This window comes from Mchenga conophoros, linkage group LG12 (assembly GCF_057382185.1).
Source record: "Mchenga conophoros isolate Kocher_MC1m ecotype Shallow Benthic linkage group LG12, M_conophoros_male_GT1.1, whole genome shotgun sequence".
Lineage (NCBI taxonomy): Eukaryota > Metazoa > Chordata > Actinopteri > Cichliformes > Cichlidae > Mchenga > Mchenga conophoros.
In genome coordinates this window covers 37,645,708-37,669,424 of record NC_140537.1, presented here as the reverse complement: position 1 = coordinate 37,669,424, position 23,717 = coordinate 37,645,708, and the positions used below count along the sequence as shown (strand labels likewise).

The 23,717-nt window shown below is 39.1% G+C and overlaps 1 protein-coding gene across 3 annotated transcripts; it reads right to left on the bottom strand.

The window, feature by feature from the left end:
- Positions 1 to 1,923: 1,923 nt before the first annotated feature.
- LOC146563196 (uncharacterized) lies at positions 1,924 to 21,137 on the bottom strand. 3 transcript variants are annotated; one of them, XM_085295625.1, is made up of 7 exons: positions 21,063 to 21,137; positions 19,180 to 19,378; positions 18,351 to 18,394; positions 17,856 to 17,915; positions 16,496 to 17,104; positions 15,112 to 16,296; positions 1,924 to 9,976 (listed from the first exon to the last, which is right to left on the bottom strand). In XM_085295625.1, exons 3-7 carry the CDS (start codon positions 18,364 to 18,366, stop codon positions 7,935 to 7,937), a joined length of 3,912 nt encoding a protein of 1,303 aa, XP_085151751.1. In that variant the 5' UTR covers positions 18,367 to 18,394; positions 19,180 to 19,378; positions 21,063 to 21,137; the 3' UTR covers positions 1,924 to 7,934. The 3 variants fall into 3 exon arrangements, with proteins under 3 accessions (XP_085151751.1, XP_085151749.1, XP_085151750.1); XM_085295623.1 differs by having other exon boundaries at positions 20,927 to 21,063; XM_085295624.1 differs by having other exon boundaries at positions 18,351 to 18,390; positions 20,927 to 21,063.
- Positions 21,138 to 23,717: the final 2,580 nt, after the last annotated feature.

Genomic DNA, 23,717 nt, shown 5'->3' with positions numbered 1-23,717 from the left:
AGAGTGTTGGTGTGACAGAGGAGGAGAGAGAGGAAGATGACCTGCTGTGGTGAGCTTTAAAGGGAAAGAAGAAGAAGAAGGTCGTAGATACAGCATATCAACAGCTGTTTACTTGGCTGAAAAGTGTAAATATAAAAATACTGGCAGCAGCCTCCTCGTAGATACACCAGTCGCATCAATTTCAAAGTCCTACATTTCGCCTTGTTCTCCACTTCTCACAGTGTGACCCACACATCTCACTGCTTCATACCTGCCCAGAGACTGCAGGTGGTCTTTTCCCTTTATGTGGTCGGCCTGGCTGTCCATGAAAGAAATACACAATAAGCATGAAACCTGACTAATGGACAGTGATCAGTCTCTTCAAAACAGACAAGCATCCATCCTAGAAACAATTTACATCCTTGCATGTAAATTATTACACTAACCCTGTGTGTTGGACTTTATTGTGCATGAAGATTCATCACTGCTTCTTTATTCATGTGTTTTACTAAAGTGACCATAGGTGTGAGTAGATGTCTGTGTTGGCCCTGTGACAGGAAGCGACCTGTCCAGGTGTACCCTCCTCTGTGTTGAAATAGTTTGTAATTATGTGTGCATTGGATGTCTAAAGTTACGACGTGTTTCTGGTCTTTTATACAACAAACCCAGTAAATCAGAGTTGCTGAAAAATTACTAAATATCATCATGTTGATAATACTTCCTGCTGTCAGTATTCTGTGTTCAAAGGTCATCTTATTAAAGATAAAACATTTAAAGTGTTTATTGTGACACTTATTTATTGTGAATAATCTTGACTTCCAACCGGGGATGTTCGATATAGGTTTTAAGGAATGGAAGAACAAAGGAATTCAGAGACTGAGGGACTTATTCTCCAACAATGTAGTTATGCCATTTGACCAAATGGTTGAGAAATATTCTCTCCCCAAACATGACTTTTTCCATTACTTACAGATAAGGCATTATATTTTACATAGTACTAACCTTAGTGACAGTCATGAAGTCTCTCCTGTTGAAAAATTATTATTTTTAACAGACAGAGAGGTACCTGTGAAGATATTTTATAAGGCTTTATATTCTGTACCTTTAGTGATGTCACAGAGGCTTAAAGGCACATGGGAAAAGGAGTTAGGTATAGCAACTGATGATGAAGAGTGGAAAGATGTCTGAAGTTATGCCAAATCAATCTCAGTTTGTAATCTTACCAAAGAAATACAGTTAAAAATCATACACAGAATGCATATATCCATATCTCGCAGACATCAATATAATCCTACCCTTTCAGCCATGTGCCTCAAATGTAAGACAGAAATTGGTACCCTACACTGTTCCAAAAAATAGTAATGTCAAAGTATTTTACTGTGTAGTTTACAGTTGTGTACTGTTTTTCTAGAATATCATTACATTTACAGACTTTTACAGACATTTACACATTTAGACTGTGATCTGACACGTCAAATGTAAAATAACATAACATCACTGTAAATGTAATAAAACACAATTTACTTGTTTGTTAAATATATTTTGTTGTACATATGCATATTTAGATCGTAAAAATACATCCAGGAATGTCTCCCATCATGCCTTGGGACATGTGCTGCTGTTTAGATGTTCTTGTTTTATTGTTTATGGTTACGTTACTTTAAACTGTTATCTTGAATGTTGTGTTTACGCCGTGGTGCAGCGTCACTGACAGTTGTTGTTTTGTTCTGACCCAACCCAGATCTCGACTGAAGTCTCGGGGTGACCGTGCGTTTGCTCTGGCTGCCCCGGTACTGTGGAATACCCTTCCTCTCGACCTCCGCGCATCTGACTCCATTGCACTGTTCAAATCACGATTAAAAACCCACTTATTCAATCTTGCCTTTCCCTCTAGTTAATATTTCTTTTATGATTTTATATCATGCACTTCTATGCTCATTTAAATTCTTGTTTGCTCTGTACCTGTTGCTTTCCTATGTATTAGTGACAGTTATCTGTTTGCATATTTAGTACTTGCTTTGGTCCTATTTCTATTATCCTCCTCATATACTCTATTTTACTTGTTAAGCACCTTGGCATACCCTTGGTTTTTAAGTGTGCTTTATAAATAAAGTTTATTATTATTATTATTATGTAGAGAGAGTGCTGTACCATGAGTGACTTCTGTTGCGCTGTTGTTGAAACTTGAGGCACATTGTAGCACCAGCAAGTGTTTTAATAAGGAGCTCTCCCTACCAGCTTGGGGTTAAATAACAAGCTCAATCTCTGTCTGTGAGTTTCTTTGTTAAGATTTCTCTGCATGCCACAATATAAAACATTGCATGGACACGCTGTGCTAATTATATATTTTGAAAAAGAAATGTGGAGGTAGGAATTGCAATTAATATAAATAACATGACGCTAAGCATCGGCCAATGAATGTGAACTAACAACTACAAGGTCGCAGGTATGGCTGCGACCGTAGGAAAAAACCCTAATATGAAGGTATTTTACTGCATTTTACAGTAATGTTCTGTTCTTCTAGAATATCATTAAAGTTACGTAAATAGACTTTGACTTCACATTTTGAATGTAAATTAACGTTAAATCACTGTATAGTAATACAACATAATTGTCATGATTATTAAATGTATCTGTCTGTACATATGCATATTTAGATTGTTAAAATACATTCACAAATGTATCACGATTTCACAAATATCTGTCCGTTATTTGAAAGATTGAACTGTTGAATTCAAATGTAATGCAATGGAAAAGTATATAACATGATCCCTATAAGCTTGTGTTACATCACATAAGTATTATTATCGCTGCTAGTTAGGCCGTTCGTGGCTCAAGAGTTGGCAGTTTGCCTTATGACCAGAAGGTTGACGGTTCGCGTCCCGGCTCGGACACTCTCCGTCGTTGTATCCGTGGTCAAGGCTCTTCACCTACCGCCTACTAGTGATGGCCAAAGGGGCTGATGGTGCGATATGGCAGCCTCGCCTCTGTCAGTCTGTCCCAGGGCATGCAATCAATTATTATTTAAACCAACTGTTAACTGTATATTTCTGTACATTTACGTATTATGATTCATATTTCCACATTCAGTGACCTTGTTTATAGGTAATTTCATTGTTTGATCGCGTACAAATGTTCCTAATTTAATGTCTAAAAGCACTTGGAAAAGGCAGAATCCCATGTCAAATTAGCGCAACTAATTGTATTTTCATTACTGGAAATAACCGTATTTTTATGGGACAGTTATTTTCTGTTATTTCACGGTCGTATTTTGGCGCCCCAGCTGCCGGAAGATTACTGTTGTTTTAGGATGTTTTTTTTAACAGTGTAGCTCACAGCTTGTGGTCATGTTTGAAATTGCAAGAATATTGGTCTAATGTGTTATCTGAAATGGAGAAGATTTTTGGTTGTGAATTGGAGATGGACCCTCTGTCTCTCATACTGGGTCTCCCCAGCTGGCGATTAATATCCAAGAATAATAGGAGATTGTACTGTGTTCTCACCTATGCGGCGAGGAAGAATATACTACTCCAATGGATTTATGAAAAAGCACCAACTATTAAAGGTTGGCAAAGAGTAGTGTTGGATCTAGTGCCATTGGAATATCTTGTATACTGCACTCAAAAACAGATCAATTCTTTAAGGTGTGGGAACCATACTTGAACTATGTGGAACCTGATGTTTCTAATATTATGTTACAAGGATTCTCTTGAGTGTTCAAACTGCAACGTACTACTGGGACCACAGGTACTGTATTGCATTCTCTCTTTATTTATTTATTTTTAGATGGAACTGAGCTGGTGTCCTGTGCTTAGTTATCAGTCTGTTTGTTTTTGTTTTGTTTATTTGTTTTTGTTGGTTTGTTTGTTTTTTAATTTACTTTTGGTTCTGAATTCTACACTTTATTATGTTATGTAATTATGTACTATTTGTGAAAACAGAAAAAACTAAGAAAAAAAAGAAAAAAAAAGATAAAACACAACATGTCTGATAAAAGTGAAAGAAGAGAAAACACAGCCGTGAATTTAGAGGAAGTGAGGGTGTTGAGTCCATCGGTTAAACCAGTTTACAGTTAATTCATCATGAATATCATTCAGCTCGAGCTTCTTCTCCTCACAGCTGCTCTCTCTCTCTTCTTGTTGTTGTTCTTTATGGGACTCTACACAGAAATGTACTGAGGTATATACTGAAGTTAGCTGCAGCTTTCTGTTAGTGAAACAGTAAGATATTATATATTCAGAATTATATGAATTGTATGAACACATTGAGAACAATAAAATGTTGATAACTTGTCACCTTTCAAGTTTTATTCTCTTTAGTTTGGTTTCAGGATTTCATTCATTACAACATTAAAAATGTGCAGAATGGGTTCGAGGCCAAAGTCAGAGCCAGAGACGAGCAGCAGAGGCCTGAATGCAGCCATGAAAACGTTAGTTTTTTTTTATTTTTTTTATTTTTTTTAATTTATTTTTTATTTTATTTTTTTTACTTTATTTTTTTTTTCCTTTTTTTACACGAAAACGTTAGTGCATGTAAGAAAACTGCAGCTCCAAAAGTGAGAGGATTCCAACAAACTCCCATGTTCAGATGTTTCATTCATATAAACAGGATTTCAGCCTTATATAATCCCTTCAGCATTTTTAATGGAATTACCTGACAGATGATAGGATGTGCCGGGTGACCACAAAGACAAATTCAATTGTGTGATTTTAGTTTTAGTTTTTACAGCTTGCCAGCTGTTGCTAATAACTTGGCACGTCACTGGCACATCCAAAAATTCAACATGGCAGGAGCCAAAAATGCCAGTGAGTTATAAAAAGTTCAGAAACCCATTGCTCAAGGTGGCTGTGTCCATCCTTTATATACAGTCTATGAGCAGTGCACACAAAGCTCCAAGTTTAAATGTCCCAGATATTTTATCATTAGCAACAACATCTGCCCACAACATTTTAGGGGTGATCGTGGCTCAAGAGTTGGGAGTTCACCTTGTAATCGGAAGGTTGCCGGTTCGAGCCCCGGCTTGGACAGTCTCGGTCGTTGTGTCCTTGGGCGAGACGCTTCACCCGTTGCCTACTGGTGGTGGTCAGAGGGCCCGGTGGCGCCTCTGTCAGTGCGCCCCAGGGTGGCTGTGGCTACAATGTAGCTGCCATCACCAGTGTGTGAATGGGTGGATGACTGGATATGTAAAGCGCTTTGGGGTCCTTAGGGACTAGTAAAGCGCTATATAAATACAGGTCATTTACCATTTCCACAGTGTTTCTTCAGCTGAGCACAATCACCCACAACTTTTTTTCTGCCTCTGCTAAACATATTCTGTATGCCTTATTTTAATTTCATTACTTTCATTCTGAAAAACATCCTCAGTTTACATTAACTTTGTTTTTATTGTGTGTAAAAAGAAATGAAACATAAAGTCAGTATTTATCAGGCAAAAAGCAATAAAAGCAGTTATTATAAAGTGGTACAACAATAAATGGACATTATACATGGTTTATATAGTTTAAAGTGTTTCTTGATTATGATTCAATGCAGAAAAAAGCCCAAACTACATTTTCCCGCCTCATTCAACGAGGCAGGTGAAAACCATACAAAAAAGATCATTAAATTTAATTAAAGTTAAAACTGCATGCAAATCATAATTTCAAATCATCTTTAAGTATTCTAAAATATCACAAGAATTCATATAAATTAAGCCTTAATAAAAATATACATTTTGGTGAAAAGGAAAAACACCCTACCCAGGGAAGAAGACTAGATTATATAAACTGATGTTCAATATATCTGCAAAATGACAATCATAAACTACTCCAAAACTCAAAAGTACAAAAGTATACCCACCCGCCTCACCAAGGGTGATTTTAGAAAATAATTTCCCATCAGTAAGGTGATATTCTATGTCCCTATGTCCATACACCCATTTAAAGCAGCGGGGGATCAAACCACCAAGGACTCCACTGCTGACTGCTGCCCAGACCACAACACACTGGACCCCCTTGGCCCCAAGACAAGGTCATCAGGAACCTTTATATAACCAATTGCCAAAGTTGTTTGAAGCCCTCATGAAGCCAACAGCCAACAGTTACTGTTGATGTGATGTTCTTCTGCTTCCTGTATCTGTGGGCATGATGTACTCTGCACTCACAGGCTTCGGTAGTTCAGAGACTTATCCCCATGAACAAAGCAAGACAATCAGAGCTCAATCCATTTTGACTTGCAAGGGAAGCTCAGTCGGAATCTCAGAGTTGTAAGCTCTGCACCTGATCCCTGACAACTTCAAATTCCAGCCTTCCCTCACAGCCTTTTTAATCAGTGAACACGGTTACACAACCCCCTCATTGTAAAACCCATATGGTGTGTCATAAAAGCTAAGCCACTGTGTGTGTATATATGTGCGACCATGTCAGTGCATGTGTGCGTGTGTATATGTCTCTGTATATGTGACTTCCTGGTTACAACCATTTAACATTTACGGGCGATCATGGCTCAAGAGTTGGCAGTTCGTCTTGTAACCGGAAGGTCACTGGTTCGATCCCCGGGCTCTCCGTCCTGGTCATTGTGTCCTTGGGCAAGATACTTCACCTACCGCCTACTGGTGTTGGCCAGAGGGGCCGATGGCGCAATGTGGCAGCCTCGCTTCTGTCAGTCTGCCCTGGGGCAGCTGTGGCTACAACTGTAGCTGCCTCCACCAGTGTGTGAATGTGAGAGCGAATGAATAGTGGCATTGTAAAGCGCTTTGGGTGCCTTGAAAAGCGCTATATAAATGAATAAATAAATCCATTATTATTATTAACAACATCTCTGGTCATAAAAGCGTCATCTCACACCACCCCATATACGGCTTAACCCCTTTAACGGACCACCATATAAAAAACGGTAAATGGCCTGTATTTGTATAGCACTTAGTCCTTATGGACCCCAAAGCGCTTTACATATCCAGTCATCCACCCATTCACACACACATTCACACACTGGTGATGGCAGCTACATTGTAGCCACAGCCACCCTGGGGCGCACTGACAGAGGCGAGGCTGCCGGACACTGGCGCCACCGGGCCCTCTGACCACCACCAGTAGGCAACGGGTGAAGTGTCTCGCCCAAGGACACAACGACTGAGACTGTTCGAACCGGCAACCTTCCGATTACAAGCAGCAGCAAAAGAAGATCCAAACTACACTTCACATAAACATCGTCATGAATTCCCTCTGACTTTTGCTCTTTTGCTTCCACCACTTTGTGCACAGCTCTCTCTCTCTCTCTGTACTTCAAGAACAGTTTCCCATCAAAAATCTGTTTTCTGCATTATTCGCTTGCTTATTACCAGTCTACTGTTGTCTACAGCACTGTTGGCCGCTGTTTTATTTTGTTTTTTAATGACCTCTACGCCTCATTTCCACTGTTCAATACTGAAGAAATGTAAACTTTTTAAAATGATGCCAAATTGCAAAATGCTCAGCTGTGTCTCTATAAAACCTCTAACTTTGCTCTTCTTCACTTCAGCAGCATCAGGTAATTTTCATATGTTGATTAATGGTTTTCTTTTGTTTTTGATCTATTGCAGAATATTTTTAAGGTCATCTGCTATAAAAAGTCAGGTCAGGAAAATCACCTTCATCTTTTTCTGTGTTTATCCTCAGTTACTTTGGCACAAAGGCATCTGCTGTGATGCTCACACCTCTGAGGTTATTTAGACCAAAATACTAAATTTTGCTCTACAAGGGCCTGATGTCCACTTACGAGGACACACAACCACTGTTCTATCGAAATGTAAAGCGAATGTCCTCATATGTGGATCTCATTTTTCTCAGAAACAAAAATCAGGTATAAAAAAAATATCTTGTAATTCTTTTTTTATATATATATATACATTCATCAGGTCCCAATCAGCCCAAATAGCAAAAAGAAAGACTTAGAAGGTTAGAGGACATGAATGTCTCTCTTGATGTCTGCAGTTTTGCTCATGAGACAAAGCAGGACTGTTTCTTGTCTGTAGTCAGAAGTTTTTCTTTCAGCGCATTAATTTCTGTTTCATGTTTTTTCTGCATTTCTTCCAGTTCCTTCCTGGTACTGTCGTCATCTTGGGTCCCGAGTTTCTGTTTTAGTTCATTCGTTTCTTTTTCCTGTTTCTTCTGCAGCTCATCAAGTTGTTCTTTCTCATTTTTTTCATTTTCTTTCAGAAGCTTTTGTTTGAAATTTTCCAGCTTTTGCTCGTGTTCTTCTTTTAGTTTACCCAATTTTTCCTTTTTATTTTGTTGCTGCTTTGTTAAAAGAGTTTGCTTCAAATCACAAATTTCTTGTTCATGTTGGTTGGACAGCTCTTCCCTTTCTGTCTCCCAGTCGTCTTTGTTTTGGGTCAAAGGCTGTTTCCTGAATTCTTTCATTTTTTCTCTTTGTTTCTTCTTTAGTTTGCCAATTGCTTCCTTCTCTTCTTCCTTGTTCTCCTTTGAAAGATCTTTATTAAGCTTCTCTTCCTCTTTTCTGTGTGATTCCTGCATACTTTTTATTTTTTTCTTGTTTTCCTGCTTTTGACTCAGGAGCATCAGGACTAAATCAGCTATTTCTGATTTATGTTTACCCTGCAGAACATCTATTTCCTGCTTCAGACTATTTTCTTTGTAGTCTGACAGATCCTTTAATCTTTCATATTCCTCCGTTTTTCCCAGCAGGTCTTTCTGATGTTGCTCCTTTAGATCCGTCACCTCCTCCATGAGTTTTCCTATCACAGCTTCATTTTTTTCTCTGAATTCGTTGAACTCTTCAGCTGTTTGTCTGGCCTCTTCTTTAAACTTCTCCATGTCTTCCTGCATGCTTTCAATTTCTTTCTTATAGTTTTCCTCCAACTCTTTTAGTTTCTCTTCTTGTTCTATTTTGATTTCATCCTCTTTTTCTTTTTCACGTTTATATTTTTCTTTTACTTGGTTGTATTCTTCTTGGAGCTTCCTGAGTTTCTGCTCTTTCTGTTCATCATCTTGCTTTTGTTTTTCCTTCAGTTGATCCTGCTCTCTTATATTTTCTTTGTACTGTTCAAGCTCGCTGTTAATCATTTCTTTTGACTCTGACTCTGATCGTAGTTTTTTCTCCAGTTCTTGAATTTTTTGTTCCCATCCTTGTCTTTTAAGTTCTTCTGTTTCTCTCTCTTTCTTTCTAGTTTCTTGTTCTTTCTTTCTCTCTTCAGACTGAATGTGGATGCTTTCCCGTAACTGTCTGAGTTGCTCATCTCTCTGTTCATCTTTTTTTCTTTGCTCTTCCATTTGTCTTTTCATTGATTTCAATTCTTCCTGGTGTTTTCTTTCGAGTTCCTCCCTCTGTCTCTTCATCTCTTCTTCCTTCTCTTTCAGCAGCTTCTCCATTTGTTTCTTTATCGCTGCTTCAGCCTCTTGCAGCAATTCATTTGTGAAGCATTTTCCTCCATTTTTGTTAAGCATGGTGTCAATCTTTTTTATCAGCTCACTGACTTGTGTATGATTTTTTTTATCATAGTTTGTGAACACATGGTATCTCGATTCACAGTCAGCGATCAGACTTTTAAAGGAATCATCACATTCATGTTTAATGTAATCTTCAATAGACTGTTCATGATGTTTGAGTGTATCTCCTCCTGTGAAAAGAATGATGGTGAACGTCTCAGAATTTTTCCCAAAGACTTTCTTGATCAGTTTCAGAGTCTCCTTCTCCTCTGGCGTTAATCGGCCAATCTGCAGCACCAACAGGAAGACATGTGGTCCTGGAGCCAGAAGACTGATGCACTTAGTCATCTCCTCACTGACCTCTTCCAGTGACAAAGTCGAGTCAAAGAGTCCAGGAGTGTCGAGCACGACAACAGGACGACCGTCCACGTCACCCTCTGCTTTCTGACACTTTTTGGTGATTGATGTCTGGCTTGCGCCAGCTTTGAACTCTTTTCTTCCTAGAATGGTGTTTCCTGAGGAGCTCTTTCCACTGCCAGTCTTTCCAATCAGCACAATCCTGAGACGGTCTGAGCTCTGCTTCTCTTCATCCACTGTAAGTTAAGAATACATAGTTATTGAAAGGTAATCCTAACTAACTGAAATAATCGTTCAGTACCTTTTAATTTGAGTTAGATGTACAAAAACATTTAATACAAGGATATCAAATACTGCAACTGACTGAACATTATTGTTCTCCGTTACAAAAAAAACAAAAACAAAAAAACAACTAAAAAACAAAAACTGTGATACATGACTTAGTGATGAAAGGGAACAAAGTCAAAACAGTCAGCCAAGCGTACACTGTATGCCCTTGGTGTCACGGTCCTGGGACGGTTCGACCCAGTATTTTGAGTTTCTTATGTTTTGGTTTATTTTTGCATTATGAATTAGCTCTTATTCTCTGGTGATACTGTTTTGATTATAATTATATTCTGATTCTTTAGCTATCCGATGATGATGATGATGATGATGATGATGATGATGATGATTATCATTATTATTATTATTATTATTATTATTATTATTTCTGGTTTAGGTTTTGTTATCTTGCCCTCATGTTTGGTTTAGGTTGCCTGTGCTTAGTCTTCTCTGCCCGTATGTCCCTCTGTCTGTCCATGACGTCATTATGCCTGTTTACGAGTCTGTGTCTCTGTCTGTCGTGTGCTTCCTGTTTTATTTTGTAGGTCTATGTCCTATGTCAGTGCGTTCAGCTTTGTGCTCTCCCTGTCTCGTCAGTGTAATCAGCGTCAGCTGTGTCTCCCAGCTGTTTCCTCTTCGCTCCGTTCACCTCTTGTATTTAGTGTCTGTAGCTGTGTCCCAATTCAGGGTCTGCACGCTTGAAGTACGCGCACTATGTGTACTACGTACGGTGCGTACTATAAGTACGAGAAGTGCGGAAAGTGCGGAAGTGAGAGGCTTGTGAAATGGGACGGTATACGCTTCGTCGCGCTGTTCAGGTTGCCTAGCAACCATGATACTAACCGTGAGACACGTTACATACAGCTTTGTTTGACAGAAATGAAGGAGAAAAATGTTTTGTTGGTCATTCATTTTTGTCATGACATCACTTTGATTAGCTGAGTATCTGAGGCTGAGACCACGGGACTGTAAAACATGATTGTTGGGCTTCATGTCTGTGCTGAACAGTCATTTAAGATTAGTTAGTAAATAACAATTAGTTAATGTTGTTCATGAGACTAAAGTCATCTCACTGTGGTAATGTGAATATAATATGGCCAATATTATAGTACTGTCAGATTAGATAGATCTTACACACACACACACACACACACACACACACACACACACACACACACACATCACTGACTTTCAGCTTGTTGTGTTTGTGGATATATGACTGACTTTAATTATTACACATTCGCACATAAATAAGTGACGTCATATTCAGTACTTTTGACAGTTCACTCTTAGGCCGCTCCATCTTATTAGGGAAATTCCATATACATAAATGTAAATTTCAAAACTCAACCCCATCATTTAATTTGTTTTTGATTGAAATTGAATATTACTTAAACTCTCTTAAATTAATTTCCAATAAAAAAGGTTTATCATTGATTGAAGTTCATTCAGAAATGTTTAACGAATGAGCTGTACAACTTTCAAATACAAAGTTGTTATGAAGTCTGTCACATTCCCCCCCCTTTTTTTTCTTTTTTTATCCTTTATTTATTTATCCTTCTTATTTCATTGTACTGTATATTGTTACTCTTATTTGCCTTGTATGTCTACTGTACAAACTGAACTGGAATGACTGACTGTTCTCTTTATGATTTCAATAAAGTTTGGAAAAAAAACCCAAAAAAATAACAACCTCTCCAGCCACTCCCTTCTGCCGTATTTTGCGGCAAAATTATCCACACCCACCGCCTCGCTATGAATTGTGGGATATATGGGACCACGAAGCGTGCACCGGACCATGCTTGATATTTGGGGAAATCGACGGCGCATTTGAAGTACACTTCGAATTGGGACAGCCGTCGTCGCGTGGCGGTGACGTAACCGCACTTGAAATGCGTACTTCAAGCGTGCAGACCCTGAATTGGGACAGAGCCTGCGTCTTCCCCTACTTGGTGTTGCGTCGTTAACATCTGTTCACCCTCGCTTCCTTTGTGTGTTCCGTTTGCCAGCCAGCCTTCCTACCTAGTTATTCTGTTCTTCCAGTTTAGTTAGTGTTTTTCTGTTCTGCTTCTTACCAGCAATAAAGCTGTGTGTTTTGAGTTACTTCCGCCTCAGTGAGTCCTGCATTTTGGGTCCTCTCTTCCTGCCTGCCTACACACAGACATGACACTTGGAACAAGTTTTGTTTTTCTCAATCGCTTATTCTTTTAGCTCACAGGTCATGTTTGGTATTAAAAACCATGTAAAATAATTTCAAAAGGTTGTGGTTTAGATTACCATCCATCCCTTCACACAATTACAATAAAAAAATTAATAAAAAATGTAAAACTATGCTTACCAGTTACATTAAATGTGACAACAAATTGTCCTACACAAGTATCAATACGTAAGGAATTGGGAAACACACCGATTGCAATTATAATGGTGGGTTTTAATGTAAGGACCTGGTGATATAGAGCTTTGCTGATTCCGATCAGCTGACGGTCCCTGGCCAGTCTATCAGTGTATGTCTAAGACAGACCTCTCTCACTATTGTCATAACCTCTCTAAACAATAACCGCTATGTAATTTTGACAATATATTTCTTCTGTCATCAGCCTCAAGAGGGAGACGTCTAATCAAATGAGAATTAGCCCCCACAAAAAATAAAAGCCAAAATCCACCACAAGATTAGGAAAATGTTTACAACAACTTCAGTGCCAAGATCTCATAAATACACCTTTATGCTTCCCGAAGAATTCAGAGGACAGGTAGCAGCCAGTTTGCTGATAATCAAATGTGCTTGCTTGACTTGATCATGAGCAGGTAAGAGCACCTCTATAAAAGCAGCAGCTTTGGCAGTTTGCTGGTCTGGAGCATTCATGTGTGTCAACACAATATCAAGGAGGAAAAACATCAGCATTGATTTCAGACTGTTGCTGCTCATCAATCTGTGAAGTGTTATTAGGCCCTTTCCGAATAATGTGAACTACCTCATATTCAAGACTGTTTTCAAGAACACAGTAGTATGTATCAGATTTTCAAAGATGCATCTAAACTAGAGATGGCACGATACCACTTTTTTATGTCCGATACCGATACCGATATAAATTTGGATATCTGCCGATACCGATATGAATCCGATATAGTGTATTTTTAATCAATAAAACTGTTTTTTTTAATATATTGCTCCATTTTGTATAAGTTCATACTCAAGTTTAAATAAACAACAACACTAAACCTATTCTGTTATACTGTATGTAAAAAATACACGGCACCCAAAATATTTCATAGTTCAGCAAAACTGATCAATCTAATAAACTTAAACCTGCTCCATCCTCCCTGTTCTGGTATTTTAAAGAGTAAGCAACCTAACTAATAGGGTCGCCAACTCCCAGCAAAAAAAAAAAAAAAAAAAAAAAAGGGAACCACCCCCCACCTCATGATGCTTAATCGACGTAATCAACTTTAATTTGATGCAGTGTAAGAAAAAAAAAAAAAAAAAGCACAGAAATCAATTATTTTTCAAGAATAATTAAATAGATTCAACATCTTTCTTCTACAGAACTGCACAGATGGTACCTTCCCAAAGGAAAAAGTACTATAGCTTACTAGGGTATATTAGACTTAACAGTTACTATATACAGTAATGGACTTCTATACATCAGATTAAAACTTTGGGTGTAAGATTCAGATAATTATTTATTAAAAGCTCGACATTTTAAATGAGAATAAGAAAGAAAAGTATGTCTTTGTGCCCCCTTTTCCCTGTTCATGCCCTATCGGCCCCCCTGGCTAAACTTTGCTAGATCCGCCCCTGCACAGTTACCAGCCATCAGCTGTAGAAAAAGATCCTGGAGTAGAAAGTAATATTAAATACATTCTAACAACAGCTGATCAAGCTTAAACGTGCTGCTGTTGTTCAGCCGCTGGTTTCCTCTTTCTGGTGCAAAGTGGACCAAAAACAAAGAAGAGAGACGATCAGCTGATCATTGATCAGTTTCATGATTGAAGTAGCAGCAAGAAGAGGCAGTCGCTCCATATATCGGTTGTTAAGCTTTACGTGGGAATGCTTTACAAACATTCAGAGATGAACTTACACACTTGCTTTACTTCTCTCTGGGATCACTTCCTCGGAGATGAAATGCTGGTTTGAGGCTACAAACACACACAGCCGCTCTATCACGTGACCACACTGCTCCCACGTGCTACGGTTATGAGCCGAGTTACGCCGTGTCGCAAGTTTTGTGAGACGCTTTTTTTATATTTAATGGATCGGATTACATTTTTTATTTCTCTCCGATATCCGATCCAGTAATTTACGTCAGTATCGGACCGATACGTAATATCGGATCGGTCCATCTCTAATCTAAACAAACCAAAAATTTATGGAACAATCTAGTGTGGACAGATGTGGCCAAAGCAGAGATGTATGGACATAATGCACAAAAATCCTTTTGAAGAAAACCAAACCAAGCATATCAGCACAAACACCTTATACAAAATGTGAGATCTGTCTGAGAGCTAAAACTTGGACCAAACTGAGTCATCAACAGGACGATGATTCCAAGCACAGCCAGACATCTACCACAGAATGGATGAAAAAGGAAACGAAATGAAAGTGTTGCAATAGTCCTGCCAAAGTCCAGACCTCAGCCTGGAGTTTGCAATAAGGCCAAAATTCTCTGGCCTGATGAAACAAACATTGAACTATTTGGCCTGCAGGTATCGAGAACAGTGCAATTCAAAGGGACAGGAGATGCCCTGGCTCACCTCTCATTACATCTGAGAGAGGGTATAAGGCCTTAACATCCAGTCTTTCATGTTTAAAATTATAATGCTAAATATAGTTTGTATGTACTTTTGCAAATATCAAAAAATATTTATTCTTAATCAAAAATACAACCAAGTATAAGTCTAATTAATATGATGAATGAGAACTGGAGGTTGAGTAAGAATAATGTCTGTTCTAATGTCTGGATTTTATGTGTGTAGACAGGATCTTCAACGTTGGCATATTTATAAGTTTTATAAAACCCATGAAAATATATATTAAAAAAATACTTACAAAGGCCTATGTCATGTAGATTCAAGTTTTTCAGTTCTGCCTGGAGCGTGGTGATTTTATCCACATAGACACGTGTAAACATGGTGAGTGTATAGCTTGATTCATCTTTGCCAGCTGTCATCTTTTCCACTGTTTCCAGCAGCTTTGATATCTGCCCTTTGTCTTTGACATTGAGAACAACAGATCTTCCTCCAAATCTCTCACAGAGCTCCTGGATGTCTCTGCTTTTCTCAACAAAGTTAACAACAGCTGGATCTGTAGGATCTGAGTCCACAGTGAACAGAATCATGGTGAAGTCATTGACTCGAGAGCTGAATGTGTTCTGGATGGTCTCTAACTCTCCCTTGTCTTCATCAGTGAGGGGAGCCACAGGTAGGACCAGGATGAAGGCATGGACACCCTCAGGATCACAGAGGGAGATACACCTGAGTGATTCCTCCATCACTGCCTCCTGAGGTTTTCCATACAAGGCAGGCAGCTCCACCAGGGAAACCCAACGTCCACACACCTCTCCCTGATGTTTAACACACTCTGATGAGTTGGAGGCTGAATGAAGCTCAGTCTGACCTAAAATGGCCTTGGCTGCTGACGTCTTCCCTGCTCCTCTCCTCCCACACAGAACCAGGTTTAAATTTTGTTTCTTGTGCTCAGACACTGATTTTATGGTCTCTTCAGTGACTGTGAGGAATTTTCCTTTGAGGACAATCTGCATGTTCTCAATCTTCTCCATTAACTGTTCCCGATTATTTTCAATCATGTTGTAGTCTCTGCCTTCACAATCTCTGAGGAGTGATGTAACAGAATAATTAGTCTCCTCTTTATCTGTGATGATCGCCATGGAGTGTTTAAAGGCATCCTCACCAAGAAAACTCAGGATGAATTTAAGAATTTTTCTCTTCTCTTCAGTGAAAACAGAAGGTTTCACCATCAGCAGCAGAACGTTTGGTCCAGGAGGACAGAGACTCACAGAGTTCTTCATCTCTTCTCTCACCGTTTTCAGAGACAGACTTAAGAAGTCAGGAGTTTTCACTACTGTTAATTGTTTTCCTCTCCACTCTCCATCAAAAACTTGCTTGTTTTGAACGAAACTTGAATAATAGGAAGTTTTTTTCTTCACAATAAAGTTACAGAGTTCTGTCTTCTTTGCTGAGTTTCCTCCAAACAGCAAAATGCAGAGTCCACGTCCTGTAAAGGAGCAAAGATACAAACAGGAAATTACTCTCAGACAGTCTGACTGATCCTAAAAGCCTTTTGGTCTTTCTTCACTTTTTCCATCTTCAGTAAATGCTGCTTCATGTTTTTGGTGGATCGTTCCTTCTGAGCACTTTAGAAAGTGTCTTTATGTTAAAATATCTACAGATAGAGTTTGGGGGTTTTTACTTACCAACAGGCTGAGGATCATTCAGAGTAACAGGAGCTTCTTTTCTTTGTTCAGCGCTGGTGTGCTGACAGGTCACATGTGTTCCATTGTTCGTTTCTACAATGCGTTCCATGTTTTCTAGTAACTCCCGAATGTTGAGGTTTTCAAGCTGCAGTGACTTGTTATTACACAGTCTGATCATTTCCTCTATAAATGTATGATACATGTCACGATGCCGTAAACCCAGACGCCTCTCTCTGGGTGGTGATATCAGAACCAGTGAATGATCAAAGGAATGATCACTGAAGAAGTTCAGGACTCTGCAGAGTCTCGTTTTTTGATGCTCTTTGAAGTCTTCAGGCTGTAGAACCAGCAGGAACACATGAGGTCCAGGATCAGAGAGCCTCACACAGTTGGTCACATGTTCCTTTAATTTCTCCACTGAGATGTTTGGATGAAGCAGATCTGGAGTGTTGATGAGAAATATTTCTTTCCCTTGAATGTGTCCACTGACTCTCACACATCGGTCCAGATCTTCCTCAGAGTTGAACTTGTTCTCTCCCAGTATAAAGTTTCCCACTGAGCTCCTCTCAGACCAGCTGTTCCCCAGCAGGACAGCTCTGAGCTCAGACACTGAAACAACAGCAAACACAAACACTGAACAAAGAATCTTTCAAAGTTAATACAAGCAGAAACAGCATTATATCATAGGTTTCAATTAATCTAATTTTAATAATTTTCCACTTGTAACCACTGAGTTGTAATTACTGAAAAATGTGCAAAAGTTGTCATTTTGTTTAAATATGTGTTATTTTTTTCTCGTATTTATGGATCATTACTGAGCCATAAATATATATTCACATGTGAGAATACTACATAAAGTTTGAGAGCTGAAAAATAAAATTAACCTCTGTTAAAAGCTCAGTTTTACATCCACAGAATCTGAAGACCAATTTTTTTTTCTTGTTTGGCACAATTTTATTTCTATAATCTCTTTTGAGCATCATTACCACAGGATACATCACAGTTTCAATAAATTGCACCAACTTCATGTCTGTGGCATAGAGCTACATAAACACTGGTGTCCTGAATGTTTGATCTGTTAACATGAAGTTAAGGACACATTTGATTTGCTGTAACCTCTCCCAGATATGACCCCCAAAAGTTTACATAAAATAGTTTTCTTCACTTTTCTATACATTATATGAGCTCTAAATGTAAAGAGAGAAAGCAGGATCCGTGCACTAAGAGGTTTTTAATTTTTCCAAACAGGCTTCACACTTCCTGCTATATTTTGTCTTCACCTGCTCCTGTCTAATGTCTTCCACCTTAAATTGCCCAGTTAAAGTTTGCATTAAACATAATCTTTTCTTTAAAAACTCACTGTTGGGGGGCAGAAATCTAAAGCTGTTCCTGCGACGTCTGGGAAAAGTGTCTTGTGGTCCTGCAAAGATAAAGAAAAACATGCATTGTGCACTGAGACGTGTGTTATCCTGCAATGACTACATCAGATGGAACAAAGCACTTTTAAAGTCAACAGCTGTATGAACAGATCACATTAGTTCTGGGAAAGATTATTAAACATGACTGTTAATTTTCAGAAAACACATTCTGTCAAATGTTATTGGTTAAACACATTGTTAAAGCATGTTGCATGCAACACAGCAGCCTGGTTCAGCAAAGACACTCAGATGAGACCTGCTGTAAAATATTCACCTGTAGTCACATCGTTTATCCTCTAATAATCACTTTTTCTTCATTTTTTTCACATTTCTCCAAACAGGAGAAACCAAGAAACAATTAAATTACTGTCAGAGAGTGCTTGTAGAGGGAGGTAACTCACAGTTACTGCATGTAAGTGTGACAAAGTAAGACTCACCAGATGCTGCTGCCATGCTGTCATTCAGCTGCAGAACTCACTGACTGTGGAGTTAAAAGAAAAAACAACAATGACAGAGAAAACTGTTTGTTTTTCATGTTTGAACCTCTGACATCGAAGGAGTTTTGCACAGACGGTGCTGGATACAGACACTTGGATGGTTTTATGTAAATATTCACAACAAAGCGAACAAAAACTAGTCTTCAGAAGCACGACTGCCTGTAAAACATGGCAGAAAGTCCCTTTCAGACTGTTGTTCACTTTAAGGTGAATGAAAGTACTCTCAATGAATCATATTCAGTTCTTCCAAATGAACTCTCCTTATTTGAGTCAAGAATAAAGTTGGTGGGGTTCAAACTGAAATCCAAAACTTTTCTGTTTGAGTGTCTAGTGAAGATCATCCACCCTTATTTCAGCATTTACTTAGTGGGTTATTCTCAGTTTCATTTGGCCATGTTGCTATCATTAGTTACAAAGAAACCTAATCTAATATTACAGACTATCTGCAGGGCAAAGATATGACTGTTTTTCAGCAATAAATACTTCATTTGTCAGTGTCTCGAAAAACTCATTTAAAGGATTTGCACATGTCATCATATACCCAACACATGTAAGTTCTATAGAGTCTTGCTAATGACCTACTAATGTTCTTCAGGTGTGTTGCAGCAGAGACATTTAAAAGTTTCAGGACACCGGCCCTCGAGGACTGGAGTTTGACATCGCTGCCATAGAGCAGAAACCCACCCCAACCCCATCCCCCCTCCTTTGTGGGGTTTTCAGTCTGAGTCTCAGGATGTTTGTGTGTATTACTTCTAGTCTATGTACCCACCTTGTTTTTCTTGTGCTACAGCTCTCTGGTCACACCACCTGTTTCACGCTCTGACTCCTGGGAAGGATTTCAGTATGGCACCTGCCTGCCCTCTTGCCACCGCTTTGCACTGGATCCCTTTTAACTCGGGTCAGCCCAGCATCGCTCTCTTCAGCTCACCCGGATCTTCAGCTGCTCCTCAAAGTGTCACCAACTCTGCCTGCAACATGAGTCATATTCCTCTTTCAAATTCATTCAAGCCTGGATAAGTTTCATACCCACAATAATCACCCACTCCTCTGTCCACAGTTACAGCTTTAGATCTCCACACTACGAGTTATGTTCAAACATCAAGCCCTGAATCCCTCACCAAGTTTATTCCTTTGATTAAACTTGGAAATAAAGTTTGAAAATTGCTCTGCTGTCTCCACAGTCACATATTGGGCCCTTTGTAAGCTTCTGAGCTCTGAGTGGTTTTGCAGTGTGTACAGACACATTTGTGTTCACCTGTCCTGATAAAACACCTGGTCGCTGTGTCATCAAATACATGCTTAACTGCATCTGCATGCACATCCAACAGCAATGTTGAGTACCCCTGACCATCACTGCTGAGGTCATAAATAAACCTCCAGATTTGCATATACGAGAACTCTGAGAGGTCAGGTTACTCTAATATTTGCTCCCACCAAGCTTAGAGGCTTTACTTGATGAGTTTGCCTCTGTTCAAATTAAACAAGGTAACAAGAAGTCTGTGTTTATCTGTACACAGTGGATGTTATCTACTCTGTGGTCAATGTTCACTTGTTTCAAACGTTATCATTTTCTTCTTTGTGCATGCTGTTACTCATCGACTCACAGGGCGTGATACATTTACTTTATATCTAACTGCAGGTCAAAGGTCGGCTTTATTAATATGAACGTGAGTTAATGATTTAAAAAAGGCCCTTTCTGATTATTCTCTGCTATCAGTTTTATGTTCCTAGATAATCTGAGACTAAGACTTATGAACCTTTTTAAAGATTAATACAAAAGTTTCAGACTTTGATGCAGACGAGAAAATAACAGCTACGGTCACAAAAATAAAAATACTTGAATACATAAAAAGAAAAATACATCAGGTTATGATGGAAAAGCGCACGACCTCATTCAAGTTGGCTTTTTTGTTTTTTTCCTACAGACTAACAGGAGGTCACACAGGTCACAGTGAGTATTACATTACAGTTACTCAGCTGTATTCCACGTATCGTATTTATTACTCTGATGTCCACAAACTGATGAAAAGAAGGAAAGCATCCATAACTGTGATTTTAAAAAAAAACACACCAGATGGGACATGACTGACTGGAACTTTCTGAAAACCAAATGTTATTTTGACGGCTCCTGGTTATTAACATGAATAGAAGCTGCACTAATACACACAGATCTACATTTACACAGTTAATATTCTTACAGTTAAATATTATACTTTTATTATTGAATTTTTTATTGCTCCTAACATTATGGCTGCAATTAAGTTCATCGTCCCTGGACTTTAGACTCTCTGCTCTTGAACAACAACGCACTGCCCGGCTGGATTAAAAGCGTTACTTTATTAAAATCTGAACAAATTTAAAACAGACGAGCTTTTTGACACGAAATTCAAAAAATCATTTCACTGGATTTTTGTCTTTGAGATCAAACGTCACAAACAGAACCGCAGAGATCCTGCAATCTGTGCATGGACTGATTTTAGTTGTTATTATTGATCAGGTCATCCTGCAGATCTTACCTGAGCTGTGTGTCTGTGACATCACTGTGCTGGGAGCAGAATTCATAAAGTGACTCTTCAGGTCTTTTAGCTAAAAACAGTCATCATTTGTTATTCCACACGTTTCATGCGACATCGCTTCAAAGTGAAAACTCACCTGTAACAAAGTCGTCTCAGCAGAGTGGGCGGGAGTCTCACTGCTGACATCACTGAGACACCTGAACACCTGATCAATGTTTAACCTGCAAGAAAACTGAGACTGAGAAAATTTTACAGCTGAATAAGACCAAGGTTTCTCTTCAATAAGCAGCCTGTAACTACGTCTGCTGGTTCATTCTTGCATTGTGAGCTGTCAGATTTTAACAGCAGAATTCACAATTTACCAGAGAATCACTGAGAGAGAGAAATGGCATCAAAGTAGGTTTCTCACTGTGGCCAGGCTGACCGTCAGAGCTCTGTTGAGCCAACCATCCCTTTAACGTTAACTAGTAATGACTTCATGAACTTCTTCACAAATAACATTTTAACCATTAGAAAAAACATTACCAATAATCATCCCACAGATGTTATCTGTCCATGAAGCCAGATAACACACACCAATGAGTTAAACTGCAGGAATGTCTTAAAGACATAAAGACCTGGATGGCCGCTAACTTTCTGCTTCTTAATTCAGATCAAACTGAGGTTATTGTACTCGGCCCTGAAAATCTTAGAAATATGGTATCTAAGCAGATTCTTACTCTGGATGGCATTACCTTGGCCTCCAGTAACACTGTGAGGAACCTTGGAGTCATTTTTGACCAGGACATGTCCTTCAATGCACATATTAAACAAATATGTAAGACTGCGTTCTTCCATTTGCGCAACATCTCTAAAATTAGAAATATCCTGTCTCAGAGTGACGCTGAAAAACTAGTTCATGCATTTATTACTTCCAGGCTGGACGACTGTAATTCATTATTATCAGGATGTCCAAAAAACTCAGTGAAAAGCCTTCAGCTGATCCAAAATGCTGCAGCAAGAGTCCTGACAGGGACTAGAAAGAGAGAGCATATTTCTCCTGTTTTGGCTTCCCTTCATTGGCTTCCTGTTAAATCCAGAATTGAGTTCAAAATCCTGCTCCTCACATACAAGGTCTTAAATAATCAGGCCCCATCTTATCTTAATGACCTTGTAGTACCATATCACCCTATTAGAGCACTTCGCTCTCGCTCTGCAGGCCTACTTGTTGTTCCTAGAGTATTTAAAAGTAGAATGGGAGGCAGAGCCTTCAGTTTTCAGGCCCCTCTTCTGTGGAACCAGCTTCCAGTTTGGATTCAGGAGACAGACACTATCTCTACTTTCAAGATTAGACTTCAAACTTTCCTTTTTGCTAAAGCATATAGTTAGGGCTGGACCAGGTGACCCTGAATCCTCCCTTAGTTATGCTGCAATAGACGTAGGCTGCCGGGGGATTCCCATGATGCATTGAGTTTTTCCTTTCCAGTCACCTTTCTCACTCACTATGTGTTAACAGACCTCTCTGCATTGAATCATATCTGTTATTAACCTCTGGCTCTCTTCCACAGCATGTCTTTATCCTGTCTTCCTTCTCTCACCCCAACCAATCACAGCAGATGGCCCCGCCCCTCCCTGAGCCTGGTTCTGCCGGAGGTTTCTTCCTGTTAAAAGGGAGTTTTTCCTTCCATCATAGCTCATAGGGGGTCATTTCTCTGTATCTATTATTGTAGGGTCCACCTTACGATATAAAGCACCGTAAGCAGCTGTTGTTGTGATTTGTTGCTGTGTAAATAAAATTAAATTGAAAGTGAAAGAGCAGCAACTGTCCCAAAGGAAAGAATGAAACAAGATGGTCAGACAGATGTTTGTTATTAATTCAGTGTATTCGATCACTTTGCTCAGTTATCATTGAATAATGTTTACTTGCCACTGTGGTGAAACAACCTCAGAAGCAAATTATAACTCAGACATGCGCGTGCATGTGGCGCTCAGCTCCCTGGACAAACACCACAACACCCTCTGAGTGCTTCCTGCTCCACAGCAGTGTCTTCATGTCCCTGGACGTTCATGTTGGTGCAGTGGTCCTGGATACAAGCCTCCTTATTGGCTCAGGTGTTTCTATGTGCAGTTTGCCAGGTCTGCCTGTGCCTGTCCTAATGTTGCTGAGTGTTGGTCTGATGCTCTTACACTGAAGATAACAAACTCATTCACGTGCAGTAATGTGATGATAAACTGCAGTCTTACTTTTGTCTTGATTTTAAACAACAATTTTCAGATATTTGCTTCAGTTTTTATTGCTAACATTGAACTTTAATCTGTGTACTTGGTTTTATTTCTTATTGGGTGTAGTTTACCATTGTGGCCACCAGATGGCGCACACTACGTGTTTAAAGTGAGTTAAAATGAAGCAGTTTTTGCTCCTCACTTAAATACTTGGACAGAGAGACTTATTCCAGTGTTTAAACACTCAGTTTAAACACTTGGTGTATTTTCTATCTTCTATGATCAATTAAATCTGAGTTTCACAAATCATTGAATTTTGTTTTATTGTTACGCTTGTGTCCTAACTTGTATGAAACCTCTGACAAAGCTTCGGGTTAAGTTCCTGCTGCAGTTTGTTTCCAGCATCATATTTTAAAATGACACACAAACTTTCAGAAGAATGAAAGAACACCAGGATCGGCTCTGCAGCCTCTCCTGCTCTTACTATAAATGACCAGAATATGAAATGAATATTTTGGGGCTTAAGCTGTCACATCACTGTTATTGTGGTGTTAATAGGAGCTGATGGAAATGTCAGAGGTGGAAAAGC

What these genes read in the sequence shown, in the direction of transcription:
- LOC146563196 (XM_085295625.1), bottom strand. An exon ending in TAGATTTCTGCCCCCCAACA is followed by an intron (nt 17,105 to 17,855) that starts GTGAGTTTTTAA and finishes CTGTTGTTTCAG; the next exon opens with TGTCTGAGCTCAGAGCTGTC. An exon ending in GAATGATCCTCAGCCTGTTG is followed by an intron (nt 16,297 to 16,495) that starts GTAAGTAAAAAC and finishes GCTCCTTTACAG; the next exon opens with GACGTGGACTCTGCATTTTG.